This window comes from Pagrus pagrus (genome assembly GCF_965226575.1).
Source record: "Pagrus pagrus genome assembly, chromosome: 6".
Taxonomy (NCBI): domain Eukaryota; kingdom Metazoa; phylum Chordata; class Actinopteri; order Spariformes; family Sparidae; genus Pagrus; species Pagrus pagrus.
In genome coordinates this window covers 16,134,599-16,155,102 of record NC_140190.1, presented here as the reverse complement: position 1 = coordinate 16,155,102, position 20,504 = coordinate 16,134,599, and the positions used below count along the sequence as shown (strand labels likewise).

Sequence of the window (20,504 nt, the reverse complement as noted above, 5' to 3'; positions counted from 1 at the left end):
TGCACCTGTTTGGAGCAGGTTGAGCCTATTAGTCTGCCCCAGTGGAGGCATTAACCCCGTACTTGGTTATCAAATTAACTCCTGGCACATCAACGTAAATGAACATGGCCTTCACAGCAAAATGCTTTTACAGGATGCATTTATTTACGTACACTGTAACTGTTACACAGTTGTGAAGCAGCAAATATGTTCTCTTAATGATAGCACAGATTAGCAACCTTGTTTACTGTGTCTTGGAAAAGGGTTATAAATTCATGTGTGTAGACCTACACTCTGTCTAGGCATTTGAAGAATGTTTTCATTATAGATTAATCTGCTGATTTTTCACACATTATTTTTCACAATTAATCGTTTAGTTATCACAATTTCTCAGAGTCCAAAATGACTAGGGTCCAACCAGTATATCTGCTGGCCGATACGATCGGCCAATATTGGCCTATCACCAATATAACAGTCAAACAGCTGTATGTTGTCCGACGTGTCGATAAGGAAACTTTTTTAGAGAGATTATAAAGCAGAGAAATATGCTTGGGCTCATAAATAATTATGAGATTCCCAGTGAAAATGCTTACGTTACATATTTTTGTCTGATAACCACATTTTAGGGATCACTGCAAAAATATGTGTATATCAGCTGATATATCTCGATATCATAACTTTTTACTACCTAATATCAGAATCGGTATCAGCAATTGCCAAATAAATCATGCAGCAGTCGAGCTTTAAAAGTGACGTCTTCAAATTGCTTCTTTTTGTCCAACAAACAGTCTAAAACCAAAAGACTCTTAATTTACTATCACAAATGACAAAAAAAGCAGGAAGTCGGTACATTTTTGATTGAAAAGTTACTAACAGATTAATCTGTTATCAAAATGTTCGTTCATCCAACTAATGGATTAATCACCTAATCATTGCAGCTCTGATCAAGACTATCTTAAAAACATGCTTCTCACACATCGGAAAAATCAGCATCTAAACTCTAAACTGCTGCATATTTTTACACCTGCCCACGGATAACACAAAGAAAAATGTAATCACCTGCTGTCCAACACTGACTCTCATCTACACAATGACATAACAGCCTCTTCAGCTTGTCACATTTGATTATACCCTCTGGTGAGATGAAGTTTACTTTAGTTTTCATTATTTCTTCAGTCCTATATCTTAATTTTCTCTAGCTACAGCATAAAGGCTAATGCTACCTAACATAGGGCAGTACTCATTCACATCATTCAGTCATATTGAACGCATGATAGGCAACAGCAGTGCTGCCAATAATCAACACGATTGTCTTGAGCTAATCAGAAAATGTATCATGCAGAATTGTTGTCGGCACAAACATTCATTCACCAAGCACACTGTTATATTTTTGCCTAAGATGGTACATGTGTCCTCTCCCCAGGGACAGAACATTATTTTCCTACCCTGTTACATTTGCTACACACACACACACACACACACACACACACACACACACACACACACACACAACAAACAAACAAAACAAAACAGAAAGGGTATTAAGCAGCACATACTCAAGTGGCATACAGAAAGCTCTTTATCTGATGCAGTTGAGCATCCACTTCTTTTCATTTTGCTCCGAGCAGAGAACATCAAGCTTGTGATGTGTGGTCGTAGGGTTCTTATTTGAGTCCAAAGACTACCATCGGAGTGTATTATTATTAAAGATGTCTCTGTCTTTGTCTCTGCCATCATATATGTCCCCACACTGCAGAAGGAACAAAACCTTTACCTTAATAGAAAACTATTTTATATTCTCGTATTTTCTAGGATGGTTAAAGCTACAGAAAGATGGTGGAAAATTAAGAGTAATAAAGGGAACAGTCTCAGCGAAGTGTTAAGATATTCACTCAAGCTGCTTCCTGTCCAAACTGACAACTAGAAGACATATGGCCGTCATTCATAATGCACTACCCATGCCGTTTGGCAACGCAGAGAGAAAGAGGACTGGCTGTGTCTATGAGTATAAATGCAGTGTGTGTGTGTGAGTGAGTGAGTGAGCTTTCAACAGGCCAATCTAAGTGTGCATCAACAGGCGGAGGTTCATGAGCTCACAATAATTATCCACCCACTGATAATCTAAAGCTAGCTTAAAACACACACAGAAACACACACTCGCACAAACATTTATCGACAAACAGCAATGTTGACTACTAGAGATGGGAAAATCAATTTGATGACACACCACTATTTCTTATTCAGGGACTTTTATGGTGCATTAATGACTCTGTAGCTAATCTGTTTTAGTTATGCAATTGTTTTTTACTGAGGTCAAAGTGGCCAAAATGATAAGTGAGCACACATGGGGTGGAAAGTGAAAACAAATGTGGAGTACGATGACACACAGGCAAACTTCAAGCAGCAACTGTCCTCTGTGCTTTTATGTAGTTCAGAGTTGTAAACCCTGAATAAAGTTTCAAACATAATTCTGTAATGTAACCAACACAAAGACATTTCTGGCTTAATAACATATGGAGCTGAATAGTAAATACTAATCTGGCAAGCGGTGCCAGGAAATCTGCCTGTAAGGGTTATCTTGTTCATTCAAAAACTATGATAAACATAATGATGTATTATGGAGTATATAAATACAGAGTTATCTGTTGATAAGATTTAATATAGTGTCGTATTGAGAGATCCCTGTTGATTCTCATCCCTTGGAATGGGCGATACTATTAACAGTGCTTACATGACACAAGTGATAACGTGTGTGTGTGTTTGATTATTTGTACCTCAAACAGGCCAGAATATTGTACAAGTGAGCAGCTCGTTCCAGGCTGATGATTACAGCTCTGACAGTGCAGATAGGCCTCATTACACTGACTGTCTAATGAATAATGATTGGATGTCTGGATTAAGGTTAGGTTATTGGTTCAGGTATGGGTTACAGCAAGGAATAAGGCAGACTGGCAGAAACACATTTCTGGGCTCTGGGTACACAGAGGAATTTCAGACCAGTGCGGACAATATAAATCTGTATCTATTTTAGGTTTTTTCATGTTGATGATCTAAAGTGAATTTGATAAATTAGGCTAAACATTATTTTTTACCTAAAGAACGTCTTGTAAATAGGTCACTTAAAAACTTAGTAAAACATCTCCAACACACTAGCATAGCTGGGCTCCAGACTAACTTTTCACAATGGTTGCACTGGTGCACCTAACTTTTTAATTCAGGAGCACTAGCACATTATTAAGGATGACCTAATAATACATTTTAAAGCAACATTATGTAACTTTTCTTCATTAGACTAACATCATCAAAATCATTTTGATGGTACAGTGTCTTGTAATAGGGTGAATGGTGTGTCTGTCTCAGCCACTCCGCCTCCCATCACGTTTCTGCACTATGTAACTTCAGTGAGAGGGTAGAGTCACAGCGCTACTGTACATACATGTTTACTTCAACACACAAGTTTTCAACACATAACATTGTCATGATGTAATGAGTTTTGTTGTAGTTAGAACCTACATTATGTCTGACAAATTGTTACAAACCTGGGAACACTTCATATTAAGGGATGCAAAATTTTGAGGAGTAACTAGGTGACAAGTTGGGAACAAATTAGTAACTAACTGCTAGTTAACCATTAGATAATGAGTAACTCCTAACTCCAGTTTATGGAGACGCTAATGATTAGTTAATTAAGAAATTAGTCAGGAATGAAAGTGAAAGGTAGACTTGTTAACCAATGGACAGGTACTCATGAGATAATAATTCATTCCTCCGTAACTATTCAGCATGATGCACCACTTTACTTGAAAGGACACGGTAAGGTAACTCGTAAGAGGATAATGAAGCAATGAGGGACCAAGAAGTCACAATTCAGTATTATCTATCACCTCTTCGAGTCCGTAGAAACGGTCACTAATTGTTAGGTAGTTAGCAAAGAATGAGGTGTTCCTAGTTTTGTGCCATTCACTGGCTGGTTCCAAGTTAATCAGGAGCGATTCATTAAGAGAGTGGTCAGAATGATCATTCACAGATATTCAAGTTTATAGGAAATGTAGTAATATATGATCTACCAGTCTGTTCTCTAGTAACTCATCATTATCTACTATACAGTCTAACAATTATTAGGGAAATTCTTGCTAACGATTCATCAATATTAAGTTGTTTCTGATTTGCTCCCTCCTCATTTCCTAATTAGGTAATCATAAACTAATCATTAGCTAGTCTTTGAAATTGGATTAAGAGTAACTAATTAACTAATGTCTGACTAGCAGATAGTTTGTTACTCATTTGTTCCCTTGTAACTACTAAAAATTTTGTGTCCTTTATTGTGCATTGTTACCTATAGATTTATGATATATTAAGGCGATTTAATACTTATGGCCTCAAATATAAGACAATTCAATTTCCCTTGCCGTTCACAGCTTTTAAATACTTTATACAATGTATACCATGGCTGATCAATACCTCTTACAAAAGAAGAATTTTGACACTGTTAGCACAGTGGAGGTTTTATAACATAATTATCTTCACCTGAAGATATTTGCCAGATTATCACATCTGACAGTATGGTCTTCGTAGGTGTTCTGAGTCATACCTTGGCTACAGTCATTTTGTTATAACAACCACTGTAATCACTGCCTTATGTGAGGGCGATCCCTCTCAACCTTTTGGTCTGGGAAAACGAGCTATGCGGCGATGCAAACCAAAGAGTGGGTGGGGACGAGACAGAGGAGAGGAAATGTATGAGGGCAGGATGCAACAGATGAAAGTTAGATCAAGAATACAGACAGAAAAAATACAGACAGAAAAAAAGAAAGAAAGGTGAGATGAGGTGACTTGACCGGAGAAGAGCCAAGGGCAACTACTCAGATCACATTTTGAAAAGGAAAGTGCAACCTTTTTGATTGTGAGTCCATGCAGATGCACCAGTCTCTTCCACAGACAGAGAGAGGGAGACTGGGACAGAGAAACTGATCTAATTGCATCCCAAAAATGCTACCAAGATCCAACCCAAAACCAAAGTGCAGAGAAGCAGCCAATTCATTATCAACACCCTGTGGCCTTCAATGAACCACACAGGCAAGCATTCACACACACACACACACACACACAAACACACACACACACACAAACATGGTCTAAAAGTGTATGAAGTATAGTGCAGAGCAGACAAAATGAAGTTTGGTTTCCTCTGACCACTTCGCTCTCACACACTGTTATAGAGTGGCCTTGTTAGAAGAGAGACAGCTGCCAAGTGTGAAGCCTACAGTGACAGTGTGTTCTTGTCTAACGACAGCCTGTCCAGTGTGTCTATCTGGAGGCAAGTAAGTGAGACAGAGAGAGAGAGAGAGAGAGAGAGAGAGAGAGAGAGAGAGAGACAGAGAGACAGAGAGAGAGGAAGAGGAAAAAGATTGAGAGGCCAGCCACAGCAGCAGCTCTGCAGCGGTCAAGGCCTTACAGCACATTCCAGTTGACCAGAAGGGGGTCTGACTGTCACAGTCAGCAAACAAAGCTGATTCATGAGCCTGCTTTGTAGCTGGTGGTACATATGGCTGCTTTGGCTATGATTCACCATGTTAAAGAAGGAGTGCACAACCACCCCCCTGTTTCTGCCTTCAGTGAAATAATTGATAGACCTGCTGTCTGACTTGGGCTTAGGACTCATACTCCAGTAACAGTGTATGAAAAAGTTTTCTACAAAAGGATGAATTAAATATAGACAATATGGAGAACGTGTGAGCACACCTGAAGGCTGCACTGTCTTCTTTCTCTTGACAGAAAGCATAAGAGAAGAGGTGGTTTTAATATTTGATTAATCTGCTGATTATTTTTTCAATTGGTCGATTTATTGTTTATGTTTTGTTTAGTTTGACGTCTTGTTTAACATCTCGTCTATGAGATGAGGCTGCAATTGCAGTTTGAGTCTACGTGGCAGCATTTGTAAGCGTGACATCACTAGATTTTTTAAGGAGACCTGTGGACCATCCCGGCTGTATTTGCGGCGACCAAATCCAGATATTTTTCACAGGAAGTCTGGCCATATCCAGCCGTGTTTGTGGCGACAAAACTGGATGTGATTCACAGGAAGTTGGGCCATCCCCAGCTGTGTTTGTTCTGACAGAACCTGGTGTTTTTAAGGAGACCTGGGGACCTTTCCAGCTGTGTTTGTGGTGACAAAAAACAGATGTTTTTCACAGGAAGTCGGGCCATCTCCAGCCATGTTTGCGGCGACAGAACCAGTTGTTTTGAAGGAGACCTGTTGAACTTTCCACCCATGTTTGTGGTGACCAAATGATGTATTTCAGGCCAAACCATATTTATTTTTCCTAACCACAACCAAAGTGTTTGTGCCTAAACCTAACCAGAGCATTAGCATAGCATTGTGACAAGAGAGAAATAGAAAACTGGACCTAAACAAACATAAAGTTACAACATAGAGACGCGTACAGCTTGAACTTATCTGTGGTTTTGCAGAAGCGTACTTAGCTAAAATTCTGGCAATTGGCACTTTTTAGCTCTGTGGTTCAGAGTCTTCACGTGTCTAGGGTGAGTGTTAAACAGCAGGGCACTGCGGGACAGGAGGTGAGTGGGTAATTTTTCTGTAATTTGCCAAATGTTTTGTGAGAATGATACATAATTCAAAGTGTTGCCCGCTGTCTTAAAAAACCATAACATCTGCTGATGCTCCGTCCGTCTAACCTTATAAAAACTGTCAGTATATTGCTTCAAAAAGATAGGTATAACCACCTGCTAAACAACACAACTAAGCCACCAAACATGTCTGCAGGAAATGGAGAGCTGGACAGCTTGATGCTGAGTGCATTACTGGTTGGAACCTACAGGCAGCCAATCAAAGTGCACAAATTAAAGTATCAGTGCAGAGAACCAGCAGATATTTAACTTTTTGCAGACACACAAGGTTTTAAATATATCGTGGCACTGAAACTAAGCATGTTCTAATCTAAACACATACAAAAATATCATATGTATATACTATTTAATGCTGATGAAGACATAAACAAATAATTTGACAAATGTAACTGCATCTACCACAGTGACAAATTATGATTAACTGAAGCACAACCTCTGTGGGAAACACTGTGGCTGACAGATTTGTGAAGCCATAAGCGCTCTGTATTCATGATGTATGACAAACTGAAGCACGCAGAGCGATAGATCATGTGTCAGGTGATGACAGATGAAAGTGCTGCTCGCTTAAACGCTATGTGATGATAAACAAGACGGCTGAGTCACGAGAGGAGAGGAGGGGAGAGGAGAGGAGAGGAGAGGAGGGGACAGGACTAATAATAACCGAACTCCATAACAATTGTTCGCAATCAGTGTCAAAATTACAAGCAAGATTCACCTGAGTGGGCACTTTTGGCTGAATGGATAGCACTTCCCCTTCACCACAAATCCAATATCAGGTTTCTCTCTGCGGCTCTAATGTACAACAATGAGCAGGGGCTTAGTGGAACGTGATCTGGGATCTGTGGTCGGGGACCTTGTCAAACCTCAGGCTGCTTTCACATTTAGAACAACAGCAGGGGATGGGGTGCTACTCGGCTCTATGCAGGGAGATAAGCTCTGCAACGACGCTGGAGCTGGCAAGTATACTGCTGCTCTCTTCTTTGAGTATGTGTGTGTGTGTGTGTGTGTGAGAGAGAAAGGCTAAGAGAGGCATTTTATGAGAGGTTATAAACTGCTGCTGCAAGAAGTATTTGACCACTGCCTGCTTTGTTTGCTTGCGTGTTGTCTCTTCCAAAACACATGCTTTAATATAAAAATAAAAGTTAGGTAGTGAACAGAAGTTGCATGCATGTGTGTGAGACAGCATACATCCATTCGACCAGGATATGCATGTGTGAGGGAGTGTGTGCAACTATGTTAATGATTGGCTGCTGCATGCTGAGTCAGCAGGCTTGGCTGTAGCGACACAGCCCACTTCTCTTCTCCATTCCTTCCTTCCTCTAGCTCTCTCTTCCTTCTCAGTTTATTTATCCCCTGCCATAGGAAGTTGCAAATGCATGATTTTGACTGACACACAAATGTATGCAAACAGGCACATGTGTCTGTAACCTCAAACACTTGTAAAGACAAACACAAACACGCAGATGAATGCAGCGCACAGCTCATAGACCACACACCCATTTAAATCATGCAATCAAATATAAACTGATGTGTGTGCAGAGTGGAGTTAAAAGACAATGAGGAAGGAGAGCTGCTACTTTCAGTCTCGGCTGACATGACATTTAGAAGACTACTATTTTCTACAGAGAGCAGTTCGTGAGAGCAGAGTGAAGGATTTCAACACTTCCCAATCCGTTTCCCTGACATTAATGTTAAGCTTTTGTACACTCGACTTAAAAGGACACGTTTGACTTCCGTTAAAATTTTAAAATGCCAGTGTCAGCAGAGCCAATAGATGAGTCAGAAGGTTGTGATGTGTCTTCATGGAACAGCAGAGCTCAAGTGGCTTATCAACACGTTTGTTTGATTTAACCTGAAAAAGGTACAGCATCAAACCAAAAGTGAAAGATGATTAAAACCACTCACTCCTCCACGCAGCACTGTGCACAGGAGCCACCCCAACACGCTGGTTATACCTCACCAAACAGCATGCTCACTGACATGTGAAACGATGGTACCAGGTGGAGGCTGATACTATATACAAAAGACTACCAAGGTTTTCTGACCTTGACCTTATTTCCTAGCTTTTGGACAGCCTTCATAAGCGCAAGCATCCATTCACAGTCTTATGTCTAGCAGTGTGCTGTCATATAAATCTTCCTAATGCAGAAAAATGAGTATCCCTTTAAGAAAGTCCAGAGTGGACCCTTTTGACAGTGTGTGGGCTCTACCAGAAGGCATGAGTCTCAATAGGTAACACATTCTAACAAGGTTTGGCTGCTGTTATCGAGTACAGCAGCATAAGCATACAACAGTCAACATTAATATAAAACAAACAAGTATCTTTGCTTTCATCTTCTGAATCTGACTGTTCAGTGGAAAATGAGGACCAGAGTAAGTGGAGATTTTAAGTGGGTCAACTTTCATTCTTCAAACATGACCGGGAAGACTGTAAGTAACAAAACAGGAAACTAATTATTTTTATCTATCAACTCTTGTGGCAGATGTATTATAAAATTCACCAGCAGCTTCAGCAAGTAGAGCTTGATCTTAGACAACAAATCAGGGTTCAAACTAACACTTAATACTGATCCATTCTTTTCTTGTTGTGGTCAACAAAACAACAGAAATACAGGGGAAAGGCCTATAACAATATCCATGAGGACAAGGTGATGTGATAAAGTGTGCTGTTTTTGTTTTACCAAAAACAAAAATATTCAATTTACTATAATGTAAGATCAAGAAAAGTGGCATATCAACACATTTGAGAATTAGGAGAAGTCATTCCTGATGGTACATGTCCACAGGATCTCATTCATTGTCTTTGTAAGCAGTCGTGCAAAGAATTCTAGTAACGCTGTGTTGCGTTTCAAGAGACAGGGTGTTGTGTTGTGTTGCCTGCACTTTGTTTGCATAAAGTGTAAGTCTAAGCAACTTTATGCAAACCAAGGGCATCGCGCACGACTTGCTGCCTCAGAACCTCCTAAAAAACTATAAAAACTAACTGTTGTAGAGTCAAAATGAAGACAGATTTGGTGGCTGCATGGCTATTTCTTGCCTAAAATGTCCTCAGGAAAACATTTCAGTGAGCTGTTGCTTCTTGATATCAGAGAAAGTTCCTGATGAGTCGAGTAGACAGCCAAAAGTGGCATTTGTCCAATCAGGTGCAGCCAGGAGAGTTTTGCGGTTGTAGGCGGGCATCAAGCAGCCGATGCTGGGAAGCACCAAAAACACCCTTGTGAACACGTACAATGACAGCCAAAGCTTTGTATCTCAACAAGAAATAGGTCCTACTGTTAATAAATTCAAGGATTTCCATGGTGTGACAAACAAACAAATGTCCATTTCTATGATTGACAGACATATTGATGCATGTGTGATCTCGTTAGCTCCATTTTCATAGTATGTCAGAGGAATCAAATTTCATTCCTCTCATGTCAGATCATGAGTCTTCACAAGATCACGACAGGATACGATTACACAGTGCTTTGTCTGCTGATGTCTAAGCTAACATTTAATTTCCTTACGGTTTCATGAGCTCTCGACCTAATTAAGAATGTGTACTTACAATTGTCCATGCTGTCATTTATTGCGCTCATACTCTATGACAGCTCAGCCACTTTAATCTATATCAGAGCTCGTAGCTCAACACTGTGAGACCGCACATTCAATCAGAGCCGAAAGCAAATTGTGTACTTCAACCCTGTGAAAACCGCACATTCAATCATTAATGACAAGGTATTATATGCATCGTGGTTTACTTAACATCCAGCTTAACGAGTGAGAAAACATCCTGTATTGTTCAAGTCTGTTCAATGGGCTGAGTTCAAATAAGACCTCAGAAAATGTAGTTGTACTCTTCTGACGACCCACCTCAGCTTTTGTTATGTATGAAAGCAATATTCGTATTGCATTAGCTCAGCACAGCTGACCTAACACTGAACCCATCCCCGTCATCCCTAATGTAAGCACTGTAAAGGTGGTATTACACATGCTCTAAATAACCAAGGGTACACTGACACACATTCTAACTTCACCCGACATGAAAAATCTCACCTCATCCCACACAGCCTTTCTAGTAACCTGGCCTTAAATGGGGTCCATCCCATACTATTCCACAGGACAGGAGTCAGTGAGTCACACACCTAGACACACATACATAATGTAAAAGGGAAAACAGGCCTCATTCCTTGCATTCTCAGGCCACATCTGGCTTCACACATGGGGCCCTCAACTACAGCTCATTAGCCGTAGCATCATCATAGCATCTACCGCATGTAGACACTCCACCCCCAACCCACGGCCATGGCAGGACACTGAGCCACATCCAGGCTATCTGTAGAGAAGGGCCCCTCCCTGGTAATCAGGGTGGAGGTGCTCAGGATTTAGATGAATGAAGGGAATATAGGAGACCTGGGCGTAGGGTTAGTCCGTCAGAGCATGGCCTGAGTGTTTGTGGTAAGAAATGTGGTAAGAATTGTTATGATGCTGCTTTTGGAGACTTTACAGTTTTGTTAGTGCATATTCCAGGTAACATAAGAATGCCATTATAGCAGCATGTTTCTGTTGGTCTCATTTCTGAAAATAAAGCCACTAATATAATGTGGATGCTGTAGGAAACATGATCTACCTGGGAAGGACTTTGTCATACCATTTAAAGTGAAGCAGCCGTTCATTTACATAATAACTCGGGGTGAATTTGCCTGTTGTGGGCAATCAAACCAATGTGTTAGACTGAGGGATAGCGATTAGATTTGTATCAGATTTTTGGGTCAGTGTGAAGAATTGTCAGATATTTTATTCATTAAATCAGCTCAAATCAGGAAATCCTTTCTGGTTATTGTATTCAGTCATAGTGTAACTGAATTTCCAGAAAATGTATTATTTTACAACATTAATACATAAGGGTGCAACGGTAAAACAGTTTCAAGGTATACTGTGGTATGAAAATTGACTGTTATCAACTGTGTGCAGCTGCTTATCTCCAACATGGATTTCCATCATATTAGTGTTATTCAAGTTTCTATCAAGTTTTATGTCCTACGGGACATAACAGTTTTGAAATTATAATAAAGTGTTTGTAAAAACAAAAACAAAAACACGGTGTTTTTGTTCATTTAAAGGTCATTGCAACTAATAATAACACAACATAATACAACACTGTGAAAGTCTTTTAATATATAATAATTGGCTCCGTCACCAAAATATTTGCAATCTGCTATTAGATCACCAGAAGAAATAACATGTAATATGACGTTGCAGCTCTCTGGTTTTAGTTTGAATGGCACTTTACTGGCTGGAGTCATTATAAAGCATGTATAACTATAAAAAAAAACCTATGAAATAACCAGACCTGTCTGTATGTGAAATCTGATCCATGTGCCAAACAGAAAATCTACCAAAATTTTGATCTTTTAGCAGGATTTCATCATTATTGGCTACACCTGCTCTGCTCATATGTTTGCCCAACACAAGTTTAGATAAGAGTATTTGCTGTCTGTATCTTAAATCTACAACTGGATCTTATATTTGTTAACATATGTTGCACTCTCCCTCACCTGCCTCATATTCAGTCTGGGGGGGCTTTCTGCCTGCCCAGAGCACTTGCCTTCAGGAGCAACTCCTGAGGGATGGGAGGGACACAGGCCACACTTCTGCAGTGCTGGGGCTCTAATTAGAGAAACTGAGCTACTAAACCCATTAATTAAGGATGGAAATAAATTAACCTTGCGGATCTGTGCGTGTTGTGATTGTGTGTGTCACCCACCTTAAACAGACTTTCTGTCAGTCCCCGCCTGACCTGCGTCCACAAAAAGGCGCAAAAGAAGAACAGGGCGATTTCGGTCAAGGTAATGTATGCGTTATCCAGGAGAGTCCGTTTGGAGAGCTCCAGCCCACAACTGCTACAGTCTCTCCATGCGCCCAGCATGACGGTGGAGGCTCTGGTGATGAGGTCCAAATATCCCGGCATGGGCTCCACTTCCACCGGTCCGGCGTCCCCGCTGTGACTGCTCATCGTGATGCGGCGCAGGGAGAACAAAAACGTGGAAACCGGGGCAAAAAATTACTCCAATTTATGGACAGAGGGAGCGCAGGGAGGAGCACTGTCCAGACTGTGCGTGAATAATCCGTCAACCAGCTTGCTAGCTCACCTAAAAACGCTAAAACAGGCTTATCTAAACCAGCTTAACCTCCTCAGTAGCCTAACGTTAATTCTTTGTTTTCCATATTAACGCATGGGCCCATTCCTCGCCTTCAGGATAGTTTTATGAAAGATAGCAGGGCCCTCCGGGTCCGAACAGACACCTCGGCTGTGTAGCCGTATTTGATAATCAACACAAAGTAATTATTAAATGGGCTTTCGATGATTAATCTGAGCCCTTAGCGTCTGTCTGCTGGAGGTTTCTTCTGATCATCATTCCGCTACGCACACACGGGCTCATCAGCAGCAGCGCGTCCTGGTTAGCCGCCTAGCTAAGTTCAATCATACGCACACAATAGTGAATGGGCCAGCATTGGCAGCAGCTCCCCAGCTAGCCGCTCTAATAAGTAACCTAAAACGTGATGTAGCACAGATACATACGTACACGATTCAAGTCGAAAGGGGGTAGCGTTTGAGTCGGTTTTTTTTTTTTTTTTTTCTCCCAGCGCCGAGCCCAGACAGCACATGCAATTATCGTGCCGCTATACGTACGTACGCGCTCATCTCTAACCGTTATTCGCCTTATATAACGTCTCTGGAGCGGGCTCCCGTCGAGCCGGCAGGTCTCACAAGTTATCCCAGCGAAGAGAAAGCAGGATAAAACAGGAGGATATTATCCTGTGAGGAGGCTGTTGTCTCTCTCCCTCTCCCTCTCTCTCTCTCTCTCTCTCCGTCTTCAGACTGCTGCTGCTGCTCTGCGCTGTTTCAACGTGTTCAAGCCTGCGTTTTGACAAGCGGCGCTCCGCTTTCAATGAGAATCAACTGGTACGTCAAAAAGAGGACAGCGTACGTTTATACGGAAAGGAGGAAAAAAAGGCCGAGGGGCGTGACGTAATTAGGGCCGCTATCTTCTTTTTGAACCCGCTGCTTGAACCACGGAGGGTTAATGAGGATGACTTAAAGAGACAGTGCAGCAGACGAGCCCTTCAGACATGACTGCATGCAACACACCTCAGTCGTGCACCGCTTTAATTTGTCACAAATGGGATTTCTTTGGCTTTAATTCGTGATGTTTGCATGCACAGCACAAAACCACACTTCAAACACAACACGGGTATTAAACATTTATTATCATTTCAAAAGGAATGCTCATTTAAAACAGAACAGTTGATTTTCAATAGGGGGTCGACCGATATATTTTTTTCAGGGCCACTATCGATTACTATTAGTAATCCAGGAGACAGATAACCGATAACTGGAAATTAAATAGTAAATTTACAGAAAAAATAAGACTCTAGAGGGCTGTGTCTACATAGCGCTGGTGGTGCTGTATGATTGACACGGCACCTTTGCAGGTTTACTATCTGTTTGTTTTTTTATTTCAAATCGAACGTCAGAACAAGGAGGATCGGCGTGTATGACATGATCCATAGGAGACAAAAATACGGTAGTAAGAAAAAGAATAAACAGTGACATCACCAGCTCCTTTCTGAAAAGTTGAGAGCGCTCGTAGAAAAAGATGCTGGCACTCAGAAAAAAATGCTATCTGGACACGGGGCCTAGGTCTCAAAGTCGGGAAGGACCAGTGATGGAATGTAACCTATTACAATTTACTCAAGTACTCCACTTATGTACAATTTGTAGGTACTTCATTTATTTGATAACTTTAGCAAGCAATTTGAGATTATACAGTGCTGATCGTCTATTACTCGTGAATAGCTCAGAAAGGGTTGTGGACACAGAGACCACAGAAAGGAGTTTTTTATTTTTTTAATTTATCGGCAATCAGACACAAAAATACACTGATACCGATAATCGTAAAAATGTTGAATATCGGCCCCGATAATCAATCTACCCCTAATTTTCAATAGGAGAAATGCAAATCTATAAAGCATGGATACTAAAGCCAGACATGTTTCATCTGCACCCAAAAGGAACACAAGACTTCCGGTCTGGTTTAAATAATACAAGTAAAAATATCAAAAACAAATACAGGTTTGCAAGTTAGAGAGAAAGAGACTGTTGATGCTTCATGGTGTTGTACTGAGGTCTGAGCAGATGTCTTATGCTGTGGCAGTGGGAGCGTACTGCATCACTAGTCTGTCAAACTCATTCTCCTGCAGGAAAACAAAGAGAAGAGGAAACAGTTCAACACCAGGAAAAACATCTGACCACAGGAACAGCTGTGCATTGCATGTTGTGTTTCATAACAGCATAACCCAGTTTTACCATGTTTGTTTACTTCTGCACTCCTGTGTGATTACAACAAAATGTGTGGCAAAGGCTAAATATTCAGTTTAATCCTCTTGTTGACTTTTCAAGGACACCTGCTGCACAACTATCAGAAACAACCGATCCAGGTAATGAAATTACAACACAGTCAGGGTTACTAAGGTTTATCAACAAGTGTGAGTGGATCTTGTGAACTGAAATAGCACTGGCCATAGGTCAGAGGTGGGCCTGAGCACGGAAAGCATTGATTGATCAATAGATTTTTTATTTTATTTTGAACATGTAATTACAAAAGAAAACAAACAGTGAAATAAAAGCTTTTAAAAAAGAACAATTTAAAAACAAAAAAGGAAAATGGAGAGAACAAAATAAACAAATGCAGACTTGAGCAAGTTACCTTGGCTAAATAGTCCTTGAGGAATGGATGGGCTCTGTGTGCATCTTTCAGCTGAGAGAGGTACCGATTGGTTACCTGAGGACAGACGTAAACAGATCACGTAAAAGTTAGAAAGAGACAATAGTTGATTAGAGCCAAAAGAGACTTTTATGCATAGTTTTAAACCTTAAAAACAGAGAAAAGCTTATGCAGCTTTGTCTACAGCAAACAGCCTGAAAACACAGATGTGTCTGACAAAATTAAAATTGTTTTGTTTGTTTTGTTTTTGTTGTTGTCTGTGCTCTTCTCATTTGTTTGAAGTGGGTGATGCTCGGTTTGGAAAAGGCGATAAGGTTGTTTGCACAGTCAAATATTTAATATTTAATGTTACAGAACAAAAAGGGTCTGAGGTTTGGTAGAACAATGACTTAGTTAGCTTCTAGGCCAGTAGGTGCATCAGATATTGCTGATCTTTGTACAGTGGTCAAATAGCTTTGCTCCCGTAAAATTTTAGGACCTGAGTAATGAGTAATAGCGACAGGGGGCAGAAAACAAATGCAATACAATTCGTAGTCAGGAAGTCATAAAAATACAGTTCATTCAAAAGTTACTCTTTACTACAATACCTGAGGATTAGTCCCATTTGCAATAATCATCAACGTTAATTCTTGTTAACCTTGAGAGAGACTAGCTAATCAGTGGTTATCACAGCTGGAAACATCTATATGACGGCTTTGAGTCAATGGTCAGTGTTCTATCACGTTACGATCACGCCCATCACACTTAAAGACAGATAATTGAGCCTTTATCTCATGAACTCTGAGTTCCAGGCTGTATCAATCTTACACAGCACTAAACCAGACCAGAAGAAAAGCTTAGACAACACTTTTCATGATAGAAGACAAACGCAATCAACAAAAATTGCTTGGTTGATTGCTTCTGCCTGGTTTAATCAAAGCAAACACGCATAAAATTGCTGAGAGGAGCATGCTGAACTGTTGAGAGCAGATTGTTATTGGAAAAAGATTTTTCAAATCTCTCTGACAGAGGCAGAGTTTATCTATAGGACACTGTTAAAGCATTGCTTTCGTTAACAGCTTCAGGTTCAAAGTCTCACCTCGGGAGCTTTGCCAAGGTGCTGGGTCAGCACGATGAGGTTGATCAACGTCTCAGGGTGACTGCTGTCCTGCAGGGGGACGAGAGAAAGACGGACGGAGAGTTAACAGGATGGCAATAGAAACATAAAAGTGGAGACAAGACGGTGAAATGTTTTAAATGTCATTGAATGAGATGAATAACTTTAATTTTCTGTGTCACAAGTACAGCTTCTGAACAGATATTCAGTCAAATGTGCTCCCAACATTCATATTTCCACATATATGAAACCCTTGAACTTCTGTTTATCTTTCCTTTTATTTAGTCCACGTATCACCATGAAAACCTTGTTCTGGTTTTTCTTAGCAGAACGTGAGCACTGACATTCATCAGTCACATTTTACCGTTATGTTCTGTTTGTTTAGTAAAAGATAACATCAATGGATGATCGTCACTTTGTAATGATTTAACCAGTAAACTTTGTGCTGGGCCAATCAAGTCATCAATGAATGGCCGGCCTCATGAAGTAGGAATACTGAGCTTGGCTTGGAAGCTCAGAAAAGATGGACATTTGTGAAAAGCTTCACTTCAGTTAACCTAAACAGTTGATTTAGTTTGAGTTTTCTCAGGTCTGGATTGTGTGATTCAGTGTGACAGTGTTTGTACAACTTCAAAAACAGACCTGAGATGTCAAACATAGATCACATCCATTAGGACAGAGAGCAGCAATATTCACAAAAGTGAGAAAGAGCAATGCATATTTAATATTTATATAGTATTAAAAATTAAAATGGAAAAACTTTAAAAGACAAAACACACAGTGTACACTGGTCAAACACGGTGTCCTTATAGATAAAGTAAAACAACTGTGGACAACAAAAGAGTACGTGGTGCCATCTGCTGTTATAACGGGAGAAGTTGAAGATTTCCAAATCACACATTAGGTTGTTGAGGGAAACAATCCACAGTACAGGAAAAACCTGCCTTAAAAAATAGTCTCATTATTTAAAAGTCACCCTCCAGTCCAAAATGTGTTTTTCTTCTTGTTCCTACAGATAAATGTTTGAGCTTCTCCGTGTAAAATTATGTCTGTGCAGAGTTTGACACTAAAAAGCTGTTTTCACATTCATGGCTGAAAGTACATTTCTGTGTGCACATTTGAAAATCAGATTTTTAAGATGCGGGCCTACAAGCATGATTTGTGACATCACATATGGTTTAAAAACCAATCCAGGCCAGATACTCAGCAAACACACGTGTGATGTGGAAACTTGAAGCCTCCAGTGCATATACACTGAGAATGGACTTAACAGTGATGTAGGAGACATCTTGTGTCCAACAGTTATACTACAAGTTATACTACAAAAATATGTAAAATTAGCATATTCATATATTCAGGAATTTTTAATGAGGGAGAAGAAATAGGTGCTATTTTAAAGCAGCAATTAAGCCTTTTTGTCTGCAAAAACTATGCCAGACATAGACGTACGGAGCAGATCTTTAAAATATTTTGAGACAAATTGCTTCCTTTCTTTCACTAAAGGTTGTTTGCGTCCCCCTCTTTGGTTGCCAGTGTCTAACACATACGGTAGCTTGAATGAAACAGGCTGTTTGAAGAACATTAAAACAGTTATTGAATAATGAATGAACTATTTCATAATGGCTGACCACATTGTTCATCCTGAAGGCTGCGTTGATACACCTTATCTAAAGATCAATCAAGCATTACACAAACCTGATTCACAAACAAATGTTAAGCATTTCACAATGAATTTCAGTTAACATTAGCTTGTTGTGCTGCGTCATCACATAAAAAAAGCTGGTGCAACAGTGAGGAATATTAAATAAAAATCCTCACTTTACATTTCAAACAGCAAAATCTCCCAAAAACCAGACAATACTGTTTCTTTTACCCAGCCCCCCATTTTTAATCTTAGCTTACTCCAAAATATGTTTTAATGCATCATATAATGAGGTTTAATTTTGTATCCATATTACGTAGTTCCCCCGGCAAAACTCTGCTTGTTTAGCGAGGATCCATTAAGGATTTAATTACCGAGGATACGAATCTAATACCAGTCTCAGAAACAAGCCGCTGAGAGCTTTAACTGAATAAACCGTGCGTGTGTGTACACCAAATTGTGTTCAGTGTGTCAGGTAATGAATGATGAACAGCAAAAACAAGAGAGCTACATACAATCCATTGTCATCTAACCTTGTCAAGTGCCTCCTGTAGCACTCCCTCAGCCTCCTCCCACTTGTTTTGAGCCATGTAACAGGCTGCCTGCCCGTTCAGGAGCAGCAGTGTAGATGAGTACTTGTCTGACATCTCCTGGAAAATGTAGTAGGCATCCTGCAGCTTCTCTCCACCCTGGAACAACAAGCACCAATATAATTAAATGTGTTCAGCAGTTATGAGGGTGAAATAACAACCCACAATAAGTGCACAACCCCAGCTGTTTTTAAATGGTGTCAGGGGTACCCATTGCTCCACACAAACTGGAAAAAGCTATAGTGTTTAATATGAGCATTCAAGTGGAGCAAAACTCTTCTTGCATGGCCTTACATTGGTTTATTTTTCAGCTGATACCAATAATTACTTATGTCTCTTGGCCAATACAGATAAATAACAGATAATTTCACATTTTTGTATTTGAAAAAGAAGTTCAGAAACCTGTAGTTTATGCAAACTTGAGGGTAAGAAAGGCTACAATGTAGTGAGCAAAACTGGATGACTTAATATACTCTAGCTCGAGTAAGATTTGTTGTTAAAACTCTAACCCTAACCCTAACCCTAACCCTAACTTCACGATCAATTTGTCTTCGTATTATCAGCTCTATATATCAGCTAAAATTTCATCACTGGACAATAACCGATAATATAAATGTACCATTATTGGGCCATTCATTTATATGACAGACACGCATCACTAGTTCAGCCAATCTCATACTGCACCAAGCTACATATGTACTACCCTGTCTGCCAATTATTTCAAACCTGACTGGCAGCTTCAGTCAGATAGATGAACGTGGATGCTGATAATCTTTTATTCATGATTTAGCTTTTATTCATTATTCAAAGGTGTGTATTAAGGCTGCATGATACGGGAAAAAGCCGAAGGCGATTTTTTGGTTTTCTGCGATATGTATTGCTATGTGGCATATAGGAATTTAGATAACTTAAACAGCTCTATATCAAAATAATCAATCATGGCAGAGTGATTGGGGTGATTATGCAGGGGAGTGCATTTTATCAATGATAAATTGATTAATAAAAATATTGATTGGTGGTTCGCTGTGCATGCAGAGCTCGCATGTCACTCACAAGCCACAAACTCCCGTGTTTCCAAGAACCCTTAAATCTGACTTAATTATGTGATATTAGACAGACGTCTCTTGTAGATTAATCAAGAAAAATGAGAACTGTGCAAGTTTTCCTTTTGTATCAAGCAGCAAAAGTTGTAGCAGTTAATTTGCCTTACTTGACATTACACAATGATGAAACAATATATTGTACAGCCCTAATGTGTATCATTGCGATATTATACAGACTTAATGGAATGCTGGCCTCCTCACCACAGCAATATTAACCCAGGCTGTGGCCAGCTGAGTTAGAGTAGCATCCTCATCCTGCTCCTGCATCTTCTTCAGCTCTTTCCTGTCAATGAGAAGAACATTATGTTATTGTTATTAGAGAACACGTACCCATTTCAAAGAGACAATATATACTTTTGGTTATGCAAAGTCTCTCATTATATGGGTCAAGACTTAAATATACATACAGTAGGATTTAAGAGAGCCTAAGCTTTCCACAGTCAAATGACTCATTCAAAAAGCATCTAAATATTTTCCATGTGCATTCAAACAACAAAGCTGTCCTAAATCAATGCAAATTAGTCCCTGGTTTTGTTTGTTTTGCCATACCTCGCCAGGTCAACACGATCCAGACTCAGCAACACCTGAATGGACATGGCCATGCTGAAAAATAAACAAATGGTCAGGTCAGTTTAGTCAGTCTCAGACTGTATAATGACTTCAGAAAGCAAATTTTGT

The 20,504-nt window shown here is 40.0% G+C and overlaps 2 protein-coding genes across 4 annotated transcripts in view; both read right to left on the bottom strand.

The window, feature by feature from the left end:
- cers1 (ceramide synthase 1) overlaps window positions 1-13,608 on the bottom strand; it is a 33,115-nt gene extending 19,507 nt beyond the window's left edge. Inside the window, exon 1 of the mRNA XM_084354221.1 lies at window positions 12,374-13,608. Coding sequence (XP_084210347.1) covers window positions 12,374-12,622 — 249 coding nt within the window. The 5' untranslated portion in view covers window positions 12,623-13,608. The remainder of the gene's footprint in view (window positions 1-12,373) is intronic.
- An 885-nt stretch (window positions 13,609-14,493) lies between these two features.
- cope (COPI coat complex subunit epsilon) overlaps window positions 14,494-20,504 on the bottom strand; it is a 10,731-nt gene continuing 4,720 nt past the window's right edge. For all 3 annotated transcript variants that reach the window (XM_084355665.1, XM_084355666.1, XM_084355667.1), the window contains exons 6-11: window positions 20,376-20,429; window positions 20,028-20,109; window positions 18,667-18,822; window positions 16,474-16,542; window positions 15,378-15,452; window positions 14,494-14,865 (exon numbers count right to left, since the gene is read on the bottom strand). In XM_084355665.1, the coding sequence (XP_084211791.1) occupies window positions 14,812-14,865; window positions 15,378-15,452; window positions 16,474-16,542; window positions 18,667-18,822; window positions 20,028-20,109; window positions 20,376-20,429 (490 nt within the window). In that variant the 3' untranslated portion in view covers window positions 14,494-14,811. The remainder of the gene's footprint in view (window positions 14,866-15,377; window positions 15,453-16,473; window positions 16,543-18,666; window positions 18,823-20,027; window positions 20,110-20,375; window positions 20,430-20,504) is intronic.